We start from the raw sequence: 16,696 nt of genomic DNA on the forward strand, positions 1-16,696 counted from the left end.
GTTGACCTCCAAGATGCCACCCAGGGACCCTTTTTTTTCTGGGTGTGGGAGTGTTTGCTCTAGTATAATGTCTCTTTCTTATTTTGAAGAACTTTTAATGAAATATCTCATATGTCAAAAGTGTATATATACTTTTATATATATGTGATACTACTTTTATGTTTTTATATAATATATAAAAATAATATGAACACTCATGGGTACCCAGCATCTATCTTAAGAAATAGAATATTATAGAGTACTATCAAAGGCCCCTGTGTGTCACACCTCTTTCATATCCCTCTTCTAACCTTTCCCATGTATTTTTGGTCCTTGCCTTACTTTTCTCAAGAGTTTGAATATAGTCGGCCGTCCATATTGATCGGTGGTTGGTTGAATCCGTGGATGCAGAATCCGCAGATACCAAGGACCGACTGTACTCTGCCATTCTATATAAGGAGCTTGAGCATCCAGAGATTTTGGTATCTGAGGGGGTCCTGCGCCAAAACCACCCCTCAGATGCCAAGGGAAGAGGGACAACTGTATATATATAACCTTAAATAATTTATAGTTTTTCTTGCTGTTGACTTTTATATAAATGGCATCAAACTGGATATGTTCCTGTGCAACTTGCATTTTTTGCGTGAAATCTTGTGAGATTCAACCATCTTGATTTATTAAATATCCATTTATTCATTTCCTGTGTTACACAGTATCCCATTCCACAGATATACTATAATTCATTTATCCATTATCTGTTGATAGATTTTTGGGCTATTACTTGATATTATAAAAATAGCAAAGTTGGGTTTTTTAACAATTACAAATTCTGATGCTATGAATGTGTTATGCACATGTCTCTTTGCACATGTGGAAAAGTTTCTCCAGATTTTGTAAGTTGGGGTGACATTGCTGCATCAAAAGCTATGAACATATTCTACTTCATTAAATATTTCTAAGTGTTTTGCAAAGGGGATGTACCGGTTTACACACCTAACATCAGAGTATGAGTCTCCATTGATCCCATCCTTGGTAGTATCTTTTATTGCCCAACTTTTGTATTTGCCAGTCTTGTCAGTATAAAATGGCGGCTCTTTCTGGTTTTAAGAGGCTTTTCCTTGATTACTTAGCAGATGAAATGTTTTTCATACTTTTTGCTCAGTGCTGCTTCCTCTTTTGTGTCGAATTCCTTGTGTGTTTCCGATACGTCTCCATCCATTCAGCACAGCTCTGTATGTGGCTGCGTTAGCGTAAAAAGGGAGCGAAGGCATGTGCTGACTGCGGTGTGCTGCTTTTCTCTGTGAAGGCCCCGAGGAATCAGGAAGTGGGCGCTATGGACCCCATTATCTAACCGACACAGAAGTCAGCGAGGACGATGACACGTATGAAGACGACTTAGATTTGGATATTTCCTTTGAGGAGGTAAAGAAAAGTACTGCTTGAAAACCTGGGTGTTTTTGTTTCCTTGCTGAACAAGGTGATTTAGTCAATGGACCACTAACGTTTTACTTAAAACGTACTTCACTTGGCTCATTTGCTTTTAACACATTTATTTCCTCTGACTATTAGGCACCAGGTGATCATAAATTAATAGTAACTAGGTACCAACCATGCTCATGCTCTGTAGTCAGCTCCTGCCTGCTGCCTTCACAATCTGGCAAAAACGTATTTAGATTCCCACCAAGTGAAATTGTATAAACTCAGTTTTTATAAGGAAATGAACAATTCCTTGACGAGGTAAATGCCTCTTCGTGATATTGTAGTAATAATAAATCACATAATATCAGCTTTAGCACTGATTTTCTGAGTAATACAGGAGAAGGTCCTTAAAATCCTTAGCCTCAAGTTCTTTATCCATAAACTGGAGTCAGTACTGTTTGTCCTCTGTACATCCCAAGGTTTTGGTAAGTATCAAAAGTGACTGTATTTTCAAGTGTTAGGCGTCAGCTATAAATAAGGCAGTCTAATTACTGTGCTCTGTGTTAATCCTGAACTTCTTTTCCTTCTCTGTCTTCAGGTTAAACCGCTTCCTGCTATCAAAGAAGGGAATAAGAAATTTTGGGTGGAATCCAAGATGGTGCCCAGATCGAACCCGATGGCCGTTTCTAGGCTTGTCCCCGCTACCCCAGCATCTCTCCCCATGACTGAGGTGGCTCCTCAGCCCACTCCAGTGGAGAGGAAAGGGAAGAATGGTGCGGCTATGATGCCAAGGCTTTTTGACGTGTCTTGTGATGAAATTCTCTGCTCTGCTGACAGCTTTTGTGTCAATGACTACACCTGGGGGGGCTCTCGATGCCACTGCAACCTGGGCAAAGGTGGTGAGAGCTGCTCAGAAGGTAGGCCCTTGGGTGGTGGGGTGGGGAACATGGTGGTGGGTTGGCCCTACTGGGAGCCAGAGGGCAGTTTTGCATCCACACGTGGTTCCTTCAAGTCCTTTTTCTAAGATAAGCCCCTTCTCCCATGTTTTAGTCACTAAATTAGCTAGTTAGCTACACAGGGCAAATGTGAGGCAACTTCCATTGCTTCTAGTTAGATAGCAACCCTATTCTTATATGTGCCAAACATGTAGTCCTTTCAGAGCAATTAATAAGTCATCCTGATGGCATCTTGGGGGTGGGTTTACTTTTATCACACCTCTACTAAGAAAATGCAGCAGAAACATGTGTGTGAAGGTTAAGAAGGATAATAATTGAGCCAACTTATATCACACAGATGTACAGCTAGAAAGCAGGTGTCAGCGGCCTTAAAGCCATTGATTTCTCTTTAGGGTGGCAAGTAACCATCTCCAAAGATCCAGTTTCTCCCTAAGAATTTCAGAAGCTCAAAGTCCCCAGGAATGAGAATCCTGGGGGTAAAGAGTAGAGTGAAGAAGACGGTAAGCTAGGTTTAACAGACTGTCAGGGGTTTTTACTTAATGACATCCAGGCAATGGTGTGTACTGATTTTTTGCATTTGAAGTGAGGAAACGGCATGCTTTGATTCTGTCTTTTTCTCTTTCCAGATATTGTTATACAGTATCCTCAGTTCTTTGGCCACTCCTATGTAACCTTTGAACCTTTGAAGAACTCTTATCAGGCATTTCAAATTACTCTTGAATTTAGGGTAAGAAGGATTTAATCCTTTGATGAGTGCTTACTGGACATCGTAACACAGCAGTGTGCTACACCAAAGGGAGGAGGAGAGGGGAGAGGAAGCAGGGGGTAAACCCATTCACAGGTTAGCGAGAACGATGGGCACACTTACACACTCAAGGGCGGCGGCAAAGGGAGGGTGGGTTCTGTATGTTACTGAACTATGGAAATAGTTGGCCTGAAGGTTCCCAGGAAGAATATTTGGGTTCCACACATGTTGCTCGTGTTGACTGAAAAAAAAATGCATAACCTAAAAGTTGAGAATTATGTTTTATTCAGCAAATTTGCTGAGGACTTAAGCCCAAGAGCTCTAAGGGACTGTTCCCCGGGCTAAAGTCCTCAGCAAGTCAACCAAATAAAACATAATTCTCAACTTTTAGGTTGTGCTTTTTTTTTTCGGTCAACACTCATAATAGTGATACTTCTCAGGCCAGGATTTCAGAAGGTATAAATGCATTCTCCAGCCCAAAATTCCTTTTAAAGGAAGTCCAAACAACGTTCATTATTATGACTGTAACTGAACAGATAGAAAAATGACTATATGCGACCCTGGCACACAGTGAGGGCCCAGTAGATGCTCTCTGATCTGAATCAGCTGTGGATCAGAATTCATCGCCTTCAGCTTAAAGTGATTCTTTTGCGTATCTCAGATGACAGGAAAAGGTTTGGAGATATGGAAACAAGTCCCCTTCAGGTCACGGTCAAAGTGTTGAGGGTCCAAAAGATGATCTGTCTCAGTCTAGGACAGACAACATGGGTGAAAACTAAACTAGTCCATGGGCTGTTTGTATTGTCATGTTCTCCTAATGGAAGGAAAGAAGCAAATTTGCATGGGAAAGTTTTTAAAAAAGGGAAAAACTAAAATGCTCTTTGGTGAGAATAGGATTTGATGAGCATGAGAGCAGCCCCTGTGTGACTGCGGTCTTTGTGCACATGGTTTCCCAGAGCCTCTGCTGGTGGATCCATGAAGCCAAGTAAAGAGTGGGTCAGATATGGGGCCACCTTCCTCTCGCGTCACTGCAAAATTCCTCACACACTGTTTATATCGCTGCCCTCTGTTTATTGAAAGTGAACTGGGACTAGGTACCTGGGAAGTAATTGGAGTCCACGTGCTTGTAAATAGGAACGCAGTGGAGGTGCTCAAGTTTCGTGTTCATGAGTGTTTCCAGGTGGCCCTTTATGGAAGAAGAGGCGCTCATTGTTCGTGTGGCTTTCGTTCCTATAATAACAGGCAGAGGCGGAGGATGGCTTGCTGCTCTACTGCGGGGAGAATGAGCACGGGAGGGGGGATTTCATGTCCCTGGCTGTCGTCCAGCGCTCACTCCAGTTCAGGTAACTCCTGCCAAAACCCTCTCAGACTTTTAATACTACCCTACGTTATGTTTTCCTTTTTATAGTGTGAACAAAATCTATACACGATGGATCCCTGTAAATAAAGGAACAGTGTATATAAGATGAGCATGGACCAGTTTACTAAATACTGGGCTATCAGGATTGCAGGGTTGCCCCTCAGATTTGAGTTTGGCACCTTGTGATCATTTATTCATTCAACAGCAAATGTTTCTTGAGCCACCGCAGTGTACCAGGCACCGCTGCAGCGCCTGGGAATGTGGCAGTGAGCCAAAGCGATTGAGTCCCTTCTCTCCTGGAGCTTCGGTGGATGCGATGGGCAGAAGGCTGGGACTTCCTCCTTGTCCCCTGCGGTAGACACAGCTGACAGCGCAGAGCCCAGAGAGGAGCCTCCTAAGCGTTTCCAGAGGCTCGGACCCCATCCTCGTCTTTCCTCAGGGCTGTGGTGGACTATTGGACTTACCTCCTCTGCCCTGATCGTTTGTGTCCCAACGCACCTTGGAAGCCACCTTTGGTTTATGTGTGGTTTTCTGCGTGCAGCGTTCTGTGGACGTGTGAGTGTTTTAACCACCCTCATGGAGGTGCACACGGCACCTATTAGAGGACAACCAATGGGGATCAGCTGGGTGCTTCTCCATGGCTCACTGATTAAGATCCTGATGACACTATTCTCCTGCAGTCTGACCGTCAGCAGATGACTTAACCTCTCCGAGCCCATGTTTCCTCCCAGGACTACTGTGGGCATTAAATGAATGAAAACATGAGAGTACTTAGAGCAGCACCTGACCCGTAGCAAAAGCACTCAGTAAGCACCAACCACGATTGTCTTTTGACTATTTTAGCACAAAAATTACTTTGGGTTAAGAAGGATGAGACTGTCAAGCATCTCACGTGGGGTAGAAAATGCCCCCACCCGCATCCCCGCATCCTTTGCTAAATGCATTGACTGATGGGAGATTGAGGTCAGCCAGCAGGATCTGGGGCAGTGGCCCTAACCTTATGCGGATCTAACCCTTGGAAGATCTGATTGACTCCCGCTAGCCCCGCTGGTTATTTGCTGGTAGCAGCTCTCCATCTCTGCGGCTCCTACTGCATGATTCTGAGATCCCCCCCCTGCTATGTGAGCCTGTTTTGCGACGCCCCTCCACCCCATTCCACTCCACTGACGATCAGGAGACAAAGGGAGGCCGTGAGAAGTGGGCAGCAATTAGTGCACATCCTGATACGGACAACACCCGCCATACTTCCTTCCCCACCGGCAGTCTCAGAACTCATGGGGGACATGGCATGGTGGCTGCTTGGAGGTTGCCTGGAAAAGGTCAGAATCCTACATGTCAGGCATAGTGACCAGAGGGCACCCCAGGCCATACGGAGGTTGGGAAAAAAAACAAGAATAATGCAACTGTCTGAGAATGCTCGTTCTCCACCCACATCCCCTCTGAGTGGAGACTCCCATGGAAACCAGCCCTGCACTCAGGCCCAGCTGAACACAGATGGCATTGCTGGCCAGCTTGTCAAAATGAGTGTGAAGACTTGGTTTCTTTTTTTTTTCTTTTACATTTTATTTACAGCACTGAGCCTGTCATTTCGGAGTTGTGGGAAGTCCCCAGAGAAATCCCTGGAAGCAGAATGATTCAAGCTCTAATTCTCTGCACCTTGAGTCCATGTTCAGCATCTGGTCATTGCTGAGAAGGAGAGGGAAGATCTTAGTTGCCCAGGATTCTCTTAAGCTGCAGAGAAAGTTGGGTTAAAGGAGACTCCACACTGAAAGGTTCTATGGGCAGATTAAAGACAACCAGGCTGAGGAGGTCCCAGGGAAGGAGGCGTCTGGCTCTTCCGTGTGTAGATGTAAACAGCTCTTGATGTTTGTAAACCTACTCTGAACAGACTGGCTCTCAAAGAAGCCATTACCCTGGAAGTGATGTCCATGGAGTCTGAAAACATAATGAACTGGTTGATCTAAGAATTTTCCTTTTCTTTTCTTCCCCCACAGGTTTAACTGTGGAACTGGGCTTGCCATCATCGTGAGTGAAACCAAAATCAAGCTAGGGGGCTGGCACACGGTTACGCTCTACAGAGATGGGCTGAACGGGCTGCTGCAGCTGAACAATGGCACCCCGGTGACAGGCCAGTCCCAGGTGAGTGCGAGCCTCACTCCCTGCCCCCCTGCCCAGCACGCACTGCAAGCACCCTGGCAGGATCCCACTGCAGAGAGCTGACAGCCCTGGCAGATGGGCTGCTTTTCATGGCAAACCCATGCATCCTGGCTCTGATGTGCCCCTGCCAGCTTTCCACCCGAGGTGGGCTTTCAGGGCACGTGTCCATCCCACATGTACCGAGGAGAAGGGTGACTGCCAGCATCATGGCCCTGGGTGCACAGGGACGTGCAGTAGGCTCTGTGCCCGGGGACGTGTTCTCTTTCTATAAGGACATCAATGCCAGGGGGTGGAGGAAGGTCCGTATTGGAAGAATTGAAGCCATTATTAGTGCCAAACACAAAGCTTGCTTTTAAGGCAGAGGTGTTGCAATCCTGTGGCTTTAGAAAATCGTCCCGAAAGGTTCCCTTGGTTCAATATTCAGGAGTAATCCATTCATCCACCTTTTTGGGGCCATGATTATAGGAAGTGGTAAAGCAGCGTAACTGTTGGGCTACTCAGTAAATCACCTAGGTATTCACATATTTGTCATGCTCTGAGCAATTTTAGGACTGTGTTTAGAATAAACAGTTGGGATTAGCAACCTGCCAAGGAACCGAGCCTGTAATTCTAATCAGGCAGGTATCTGTATTCTCTGAGGAAAAAAGTAGCAAAAAAGCCTTTGTATATATGTGTATAGCTTTCTCCTTGCCCGGGGTCTTCACTATTCTTTGCTGACAAGACATGTTATATTAAGGGTCATGACTTGCTGATAAAAAAAAAAAAAAGAATAGAAAAAAATAAATCTCATTCATTTGAATCCCAGTGGTTCCAAAAGAACAAGAATCCAAATAGAGTGAATGTGAATCCAGGAAGATCATTTATGCAGATATGCATATATTTCTAAGGAAGGGAAAGATGGGATAGATGCACTGCAGAATCACATAAACGCCAGAACAATAGGCCTACTATGGTTAAAATTAAATTTGACAGGAATAAAGACACTTTGAACTTGGGTCCAAAATACTAACATGAATACAGGTGGAGAAGCTGTAACAGAAGTAACACATGTGTAAATGTCTTATGGTTTAAAACAAGGAAATTCAATAAAGGTTAATAAATAGGGCCATGTGATAACAACAAGCTAAAGAAATTATAGGCTGCATTAATAGAGGCATAGCACCTAGGAAAGTGGAGGTGATAATCCTATTCTATTCTGGTGCCTATGTGTGTAGTTTGCAGTACTCTAACAGGGACTCTAATCCTCGAAGAGGATTGCCTTCAGAGTATATGATTTTAATGCATGTAAGCATTAATTACAAAAAGCATGTAATTTTGTGGATACTCAGGGCAACATCTGCCTCTCTACTACCAAGACTTGCTAAGCAAGTTGTATAAGCAGGACCGCAGATGTGGAATGTTTGAGAAAACTGTCTCAAGAGATAGTGACTCTGTCTTAAGTCAGGGGTCCCCCAAAAGAGACCTGAGATGAGGAGTCTTATGCAAATGATGCACAAAGAAAGGGATCCCAGGGCTTCCCTGGTGGCGCAGTGGTTGAGAGTCCGCCTGCCGATGCAGGGGACACGGGTTCGTGCCCCGGTCCGGGAAGATCCCACATGCCGCGGAGCGGCTAGGCCCGTGAGCCATGGCCGCTGAGCCTGCGCGTCCAGAGCCTGTGCTCCGCAACGGGAGAGGCCACAGCAGTGAGAGGCCCGCGTACCACAAAAAAAAAAAAAAAAAAAGGGATCCCATAGGAAACCTGTAAGAGAGGGGGTTAAGACGAATGGGGGAGGGACAGAAGTCAGTAAGAGTGAGATCTCAGGCAAAGTTCATCAGGATCTGGCTTTAGCCTGATCCCACAGGGGAGCTCTGGCGTGTAAGTAGTACCGCGGAGTGATGCCAACCCAAAGCAAGGGAATTGGACTTTCACACTTAAGCCCCCATTAAAACTTGTTAAGGGCTGTGCCAGGGGACTGCAGACTCCAGGATACCACCAGTTCTCTGCATGGGCAGGCAAAGCAGCCTCCAGAGGCCCAAAGACAACCCTCATTAGAGGAAGGTAAAGGCGAGGCTCAAAGACTATTGCCTGGGATGTTGTGAAGGGAGCTTCAGAGGAGCTACCCACCCCTCTGCTGCACTTAATGTTCCAAACAAGGAGAAAAGGATTTAGCTGTCGGGCTCCTGCTGTGGTCCTGGATCAGGGAATAGGGCCAGAAGGGTGAGGAAGGGATCCAGAAGAAGTAAATCCTGAGGATCTTGGTGAAATAAGCCAACGGGGCACTCAATTCAGCTCACGAAAGCTATATGCCAGCGGCTGGCAAAGAATTAACCCTTAAAAGCCACTGTAAATACTTGAAAGCTGCCTAGCTCACATTTAATATACTATTTACAAACGATTCTTATCTATTCATTAGAAAAGCAATGATGAGATGTTTTACTTATTGATAACAGAAGTATAAAGGGTAAAGATTACATTTCAGTGGCTTACATTCTAGACATTTTATAACTTCTCGCAGCATACCTTCTGCCAACCTCCTTCTCTACCCTTTAATCCAAGCAAATGAGATATTTCTGCAATAAAAATAACAAATAACTAAGAGCACCTTAATTCTGACCCACCTAATGTTCAGCTCTGTATTTTGTAACCTCAAAATCTACAATCCAGATTGTGGTTTAGTCTAAGATTGGAAATGTCCCTACTTAGCTGTAATAACACTTTAAAAAAATTGTATCCATGAGCAAATTTCAAAATATTTTGCAACTCAGTCTTGGCAATTTCCCTCTCCCTCACAAATGCCTCTTGCAGGATATAGTATAAAGGTGACTAGGACAGTAAAAGGGTAAACGTTAGCCCACGTATACACAAAATTAGTATTATCACCTTTTGAGACACAGAATAGCCCTATGACCCATCCAAGATACACAGTAAATTGGTGTCAGGACTGGAAAGAGAAAGTTTTTTTTCGGGATGCCCATCATGGTACACTGCCTGTTGGGTTGCTCCTGGCTCTAACCCACCTTCCCTTCCCTTCCAGCTTCCAAAATCATCCCTTCTCGAAAGACAGCCCTCTGAGAAGCTCTCTTGGGTTTTCTATGGTAACCGTGGGTTTAATTTTCCAGTAGGACAGTGACTTAAATACAGATGGAAGAAAACACTGGTGCTATAAATTGCATCTTAACCATGTCCCTCATGAAAACCTGTTGTGTTTTAGCTTTTGACTTTGTGTAGTGAGTTACTGTTTCCATCTTTCTTAAAGGGCCAGTACAGTAAAATTACCTTCCAGACGCCTCTCTATCTTGGTGGGGCTCCCCGTGCTTACTGGTTGGTGAGAGCAACAGGGACAAACCGAGGCTTTCAAGGCTGTGTACAGTCACTCACTGTTAATGGGAAGAGAATGGACTTGAGGCCCTGGCCGCTGGGGAAGGCACTCAGCGGGGCTGATGTGGGTAAGTGGTTGCCCAGTGGGTGGGATGCTCTCGTGGGACTGCCTTTCTGCTTTGGGCCAGGGTGGGGAGAAGCTTCATGGGCTACAACCCTAGGCAGATGGTTAATGCAGAGCTTTAGGAGGGAGGTGGGCCTGAGGGGTGAGGTTGGTGCTCTGAAGACATGATGACCTTGAATCTGAACACTCAGACTTGGTAAATAAGACCAAGGGTGGACCAAACCCTTGGTTGTGTCCTGCTGTCATCTTGGCCCTCTTCGTGAAACGTAGCCTGGTCTCATCTGACAAGGCAACAGCAATTCAGCCCTTTCACCCTTCTTCACCCAGTCCAGTGGAAGAACCAACACAATAATGTAGAAAGATCTTTCGTATACTCTTTGCTTCTAAAAGAAATGGCCACATTCCAATTCTTGACCACCGTGCCGAACATGTTCTTGACGCCCTCTCATTTATTCCTCATACTGACTCGAGGAGGTAGAGATGATTATTATACTTATTTTACACATGAAGACACTGGGACTTGTAAAAGTTAAAGAACTTATCTAAAATAGGGCAGAACTAGATTGTGGTTTTTTTCTATTTTCCTTTTTTTAAATTAAGATTATTTTTTGAGTAGTTTAAGGTTCACAGCAAAATTGGGGGGAAGGCACAGAGATTTCCCATATGCCCTCTGGTCCCACACACACGTAGCCCCCCACCCCCCAATTATCAACATTCCCCACTGGAGTGGTATATTTGTTACAATTGATGACCCTGTTGACACATCATAATTGCCCCAAATCCATAGTTTACATTATGGTTCACTTCTAGTGCTTTATGTTCTATGGGTTTGGACAAATGTATACTAACATATATCCATCATTATGGTATCATACAGAGTATTTTCACTGCCTTAAAATTCCTGTGTGCCCTGCTTATTCATCTCCTCCCCCCATCTCCAACCCCTGGCAACCACTGATCTTTTTATATTCTTTATAGTTTTGCCTTTTCCAGAATGTCATATAGTTGGAATCATACATTATGTAGCCTTAATAGATTGGCTTCTTTCAGTTAGTAATATGAATCTAAGTTCCCTCCATGTCTTCTCACGGCTTGATAGCTCATTTGTTTTTAGCACTGAATAATATTCCATTGTCTGGATGGACCACAATTTATCTGTTCACCTACTGAAGGACATCTTTAGTGCTTCCAGGCTTTGATAATTATCAATAAAGCTGCTATAAACATCCAGGTTTTTGGGTGGACATAAGTTTTCAGCCTTTTTCGGTAAACACCCAAGAGTGTGATCGCTTGATCATGTGGTAAGAGTATGTTTAGTTTTGTAAGAAACCACCCAACTGTGGACTGTGTCATTTTGCATTCCCGCCATGAATGTACGAGAGTTCCTTTTGCTCCACATTCTTGTTAGCATTTGATGTTGTCAGTGTTCCATATTTTGGCCATTCTGATAGGTGCATTGTGGTATCTTCTTGTTGTAATTTGCATTTCCCTGATGACATATGATATGGAGCGTCTTCTCACATGTTTATTTGCCATCTGTATATCTTCTTTGGTGAGGTATCTGTTAAGATCTTTGGCTCATTTTCAATTGAGTTGTTTGTTTTCTTATTATTGAGTTTTAAGAGTTCTTTACTTATTTTGGATAACAATCCTTTGTCAGATGTGTCTTTTGAAAATGTTTTCTTATCTGTGGCTTGTTTTCTCCTCCTCTAGACATTGTGTTTCACAGAGCAGAAGTTTTTAATTTTAATGAAGTTCAGCTTATCAATTATTTCTTTCATGGATCCTGTCTTTGGTGTTATATCTAAAAAGTCATTGCCTTACCCAAGGTCATCTAGGTTTTCACCTATGTTATTTTCTATGAGTTTTATAGTTTCATTTAGGTCTGTGATCCATTTTGAGTTAATTTTTGTGAAGGTTGTAAGGTCTGTGTCTAGATTCTTTTTTTTTTTTTTTTTTGTATGTGTAAGCCCAGTTGTTCCAGCACCATTTGCTGAAAAGACTAGGATTGTTTTTAAAGAAATAAGGGCATTTATTCCATCACTGAAGGCAGCAGATAGATAATTCTAAGGTTGGTTAATTCAATGACTGTTTTAGTCAGCTAGGGCCACCATAACAAAATACCACAGACTGGGTGGTTTAAACAACAGATATTTATTTTCTCACAGTTCTGGAGGCTGGAAATCCAAGATTAAGGTGTTGTCATGTTTGGTTTCTCCTGAAGCCTCTCTCCTTGGCTTGCAAATGGCCACCTTCTCATGGTGCCCTCACATGGCCTTTTGTCTGTGCTTGAATCCTGTGTCTCTCCCTTTTCTTATAAAGACACCAGTCAAATTGGATTAGGACCACTCACATGACCTCATTTAACTTTCATTCCCTCTTTAAATGCCCTGTCTCCAAATACAGTCACATTGGGAGTTAGGGCTTCAACCTATGAATTTTGGGAGGACACAGTTCAGTCCCTAACAGTGACTCAATGACGTTAGAACTCTGGATTGGTATCTCAGTGGTTCTCTTGTTTTTCACTCATAATCCCAAGATGGTGCCACAACTCTGAGCATCACATCCTCATATGACATTGTTATTGCAAGAAATGGCAAGTTCCTTTGTTGGGTCTCTTTGTTCTCCATCTTCAAGATGTCATTTTGAAAGAACGCATGGTGAATACCACGTGCGCACAATCTAGCTCTACCATTCACATTTGCCTGCGTTTGCTCTACCACATATGATCCTATTCCGCCCTCTCTCCATTTCTGAGTCAGAGCTAGGATTCGATCTTCATGACTCCAAGTACAGTTTGCTTGTTTTGTAGCTAATATTAGTTGAGCACCTACTACATGTAGCCACCATCCAGAACTACTTTAATCTTCTCGAGATTGCTACAAAGTAGGTGCTATGATTAGTCTTAGTGTTTACAGATGAGAGCTGGTGGTTCAGAACAGTTAAGTAACTTGCCTAAGGTCACACAGCTAGTAGGTGGTAAAGCTAGTAAATGGTGACCTCAGCAGTTCTGGCACCAGTGCCTGCCCTCTTAACCACATCTGCCACGTCAGAGGCTCCCGAATTGGTTTCAAATTGCTTCCTTCTACTTTTCTCACTCCTAAAGGTGACACCATTGTTAAAACAACAAAAGATGGAGTTTACTTGAAAGGAAAAGATTACTCTCCACCTGTTATTCCCTATGTTACTTTCTCCCTCAATTGATCACTTGGTCAAAGCAAACAGCAGTAGTGACTAAAGCTATTATAAAGGCTCCCGCTGTGGTAAGGTGAGAACCAGCAAGCCCACGAGAAGTCTCCTGTGCTGTTGAAGAGTCTGGACTCTGAAGGCAGATTGCTTGGATTTGGCAGGTCAGTTAACCTCTTTGAGGCTCAATATCCCCATCTATAAATAGTACCTGCCTCATAAGATTATTTTGTCCGGATGAGTCACGGTGCATATAGAGCACTTAGAATAAAGCCTTGCACAGAGCAAATATGTTGTAAATGTTTCCTGTTGTTGATGTTATTATTAATATTCTGACTCTACCGATCCACAGGGTATAAGTTGTTTCTTCTCTCTTCATTGAACTCACAGGGAAACAGCCCTGAAGGACAGATCTGGCAGTCTTGTAATCTCTGACAGGTAGTTAAGAAGTTGCAAAATTGAGTAAGGGCCAGTTTCTGACAGCGTTTTAAATCTCACCCGGTACAATACCAACCTCTCCATGGAGCAGATGAACCCGGAGGACCTACCTTGCTGGCTCTGGGATCCCTGGGAGCAGCTATTGGATTATTCCGTTGCTCTCTGTCAACCTTAGTGACAGGCATTGGTCACATGGCCTTTTTTTTTTTCTATTTCTTCCCATTTTCCCCCCTGGGGTACAAGAACAGGGCTGGCTATCCTTCCTCACCTCCATATTTGATTTCCTTTGAATAAGTCCTCTGGAGTTCAAGTTCCTATAACTTAAATGCAGTCTCACCATGGGGGAGACTGGGCTCTTGGAAACAGCGGTTAATTTCCCATGGAGATGCAGGCTTCCAGAAGAGGGTGAGGACAGTTGCAAGTCATGGCTCCTTCCCTCTGATCTCTAACTTGGCCTTGCCGGCTTCAACCACAGTTTTTTCTCTGTCCCACCTCCCCAAACCCAAGAAACCTGTTTCCAAGGGGCCTTTCATTACTCGACCCCTCCCACCTCATCTCCTTCATTAAATTATGTCCAGCTATTGGATTCTGTGTGAACTCACATTCTAGAATAGTCAGCAATCTCAGCAAAATTTTGTATTCTCTGGCCCAGACTTTTCTTTTATTATTTCCACCGAAATTCTCCAACCTAAGCCACCACCACTCATTTTTTCCAATCCCTTCTTGGATCCCCGCCCTGCAGTGTCACAGAGCCAACAACTTCCCAAGTTATTCGAGACTCATGAGGTCTGCAGGGGCCACGGGTCTCACTCTGGCTTATCACTCCCTTACTCTTTCTTCCACTTGGTAAATACTGATTTAAGCTCCTGTGCTGGTCACAGCACTGGGTGCTTAAGATAAAGCAATAAACAAGACAGGATCTCAGCTCATCCCTCCGGTCATAACTCTCCCTAGGAGAGACCAAATTAATTAAATAAACATCACAGACATAAATGTAAAATTACAATTTGGACTGTTACAAAGGGGAGGTGCAATACTAATGTATAATAGGGAGATTTATGGGCTGGGGGTCAGGAAAAGCATTTCTGAGGCTGGAATGTGAAGTTGATATCTGAAGCAAGAGTAGGAGTTAAAAAGCAGAGATGAGAGGGAAGTGCATTCCAGGCAGAGAAAATGCCCTGTCCCAGTGGGAGTATGAGGGGAGGTGGGTCTCATGATCTTGTCTGTGTTTTGCAATGATCCCTGTGACTATAGACAGCTTTATGGAAAGAGTCTTCATAGGGGGCATGTAGACCAGCTGGGAGGCTGTGCAGGAGTTCAGATCAGAGATGATGGTGGTTTGATCCAGGGTGGTAGTGGTGACACACTTGACAGATCCCTAGGATGGGAAATAGACAAGCTGTTGCGCTGGATTGGGGGACGAGGGGCGGGGAGGCTCCTCGCCGTCCGTGGGCTCCTTAGTGTATTCCACTCCACCTTCTCTTCCCTCCTTGGGAGCCTGATCTCTCTCCTGCCCCTCACTTCATTTTCTTGCATAAACTTACATAACAGCTGGTGTATAGGAAGTATCAGTGTCAATAAAAGTTATTTTATATATTGATGCGGTCCTGCCAGCTCCCTGTACACATGACCTGGCACCTCCTTCCTCCTACTCTCAGAGTTGAGAGTTCTCCTTTCTCAGACTAACCTTTTCATCTACACTCTGCTCCCATCCTTCCCTATGTTCCTGGGACCTTGCTGCCGAGGTTGTCACTTCTCAATAACCCAAGGCTCTTAAGCTTTCGTATGCCATGGACCCCTTTGGCAGTCTGGTGAAATCTATGGACCTCTTCTCGGAAGGATGTTTTCAGGGCTTCCCTGGTGGCGCAGTGGTTGAGAGTCCGCCTGCTGATGCAGGGGACACGGGTTCGTGCCCCGGTCCGGGAAGATCCCACATGCCGCGGAGCGGCTGGGCCCGTGAGCCATGGCCGCTGAGCCTGCGCATCCGGAGCCTGTGCTCTGCAACGGGTGAGGCCACAGCAGTGAGAGGCCCACGTACCGCAAAAAAAAAAAAAAAAAGAAGGATGTTTTCAAATGCAGATAATAAATATACATGATAGGAAAAAATTATATTGCAATAAAGCTATATAGTAAAGTTCTGTTATTATAGTAATGTATGTGCTTCTTTATAAAGCATTAAAGAACAGGATTCTTCAAAGGTGGGTGCAGTAACGACCATGCTGTCAAAGGAGCGATGAGAATAAATGGTGTTTTGAGATACCCGCAGCAAATGGAAAGTGATTCGCCCCATTCTCAGGTCCATTGGGCACAATTCACAAGAACTGCTAATACTGGAGATTCGTTACCTCCCTTAATAAGTAAGGGAAATACTCAAGTCCAGTTAAAGATCATGGAAAATAAAGATAAAGGTTTTCCCCATCAAAGTTCATGGATGCCTTGCTCTAGCTTATTCACACCCACTCAGGTCCTCTCCAGCTTCAACCAGTGCCATGTTTCCGTGAGCCTGGACCCTTCTGATTCGGGAACCCTGCGGACTTGTCTCCTCTCTTTCAAAACCTGAGTCCAGCAACCCTCCAGGCCCCCTGTCAGAACTTCCTGTGCTGGGGTTCTGCCTTCCACTGCAAAGCAAAGCTGCTCCCCTCAAGCTGTGAGTGGTTCTTTCTTTGCAAACCCCTCCTGGACCTCTCAGCGGTATTCACTTGACTCCTCTCTTGGCTTTTGCTTCCCCTGAGCTTCTGGGAACCCACCTTGTCTGGGTCCTCTGTGTCCTGCATCTGTTCCCCCTTTGTCTTCTCTGCCAGTTCCTCACCCTCCTTTGGTGCCCTGGGATTTCCAGGGGCCCTTCCATCCTGTCCTCTCTCAAGGAGCACATATGTGCTTGGTATCAGGGTCGCCCCTACCTTGCTGCGGCCCCTCCAGCCCTCACCTGTGTGCAGGAAGGGCTCAGCAGCAGATATTTCCACCATCACCTTATGCTTAAGTTGAACGAAAGCCAGCTGCGCTGCTCATTGGCAGCCAGGTCCTGTTCGCAGCC

General features: G+C 44.6%; 1 protein-coding gene across 4 annotated transcripts in view; it reads left to right on the top strand.

Annotated features, from left to right (window-relative positions):
• Positions 1-16,696, top strand: part of EGFLAM (EGF like, fibronectin type III and laminin G domains) — a 541,883-nt gene that overhangs the window by 488,019 nt on the left and 37,168 nt on the right. For 3 of the 4 annotated variants that reach the window (XM_060295410.1, XM_060295409.1, XM_030882073.2), the window contains 6 exons: positions 1,286-1,401; positions 1,997-2,315; positions 2,981-3,081; positions 4,342-4,442; positions 6,454-6,598; positions 9,853-10,042. In XM_060295410.1, the coding sequence (XP_060151393.1) occupies positions 1,286-1,401; positions 1,997-2,315; positions 2,981-3,081; positions 4,342-4,442; positions 6,454-6,598; positions 9,853-10,042 (972 nt within the window). Of the gene's footprint in view, positions 1-1,285; positions 1,402-1,996; positions 2,316-2,980; positions 3,082-4,341; positions 4,443-6,244; positions 6,309-6,453; positions 6,599-9,852; positions 10,043-16,696 lie in introns of those variants that run through there. The other variant, XM_060295411.1, reaches the window with a different exon arrangement.

Source organism: Globicephala melas, chromosome 3 (genome assembly GCF_963455315.2).
Source record: "Globicephala melas chromosome 3, mGloMel1.2, whole genome shotgun sequence".
Lineage (NCBI taxonomy): Eukaryota > Metazoa > Chordata > Mammalia > Artiodactyla > Delphinidae > Globicephala > Globicephala melas.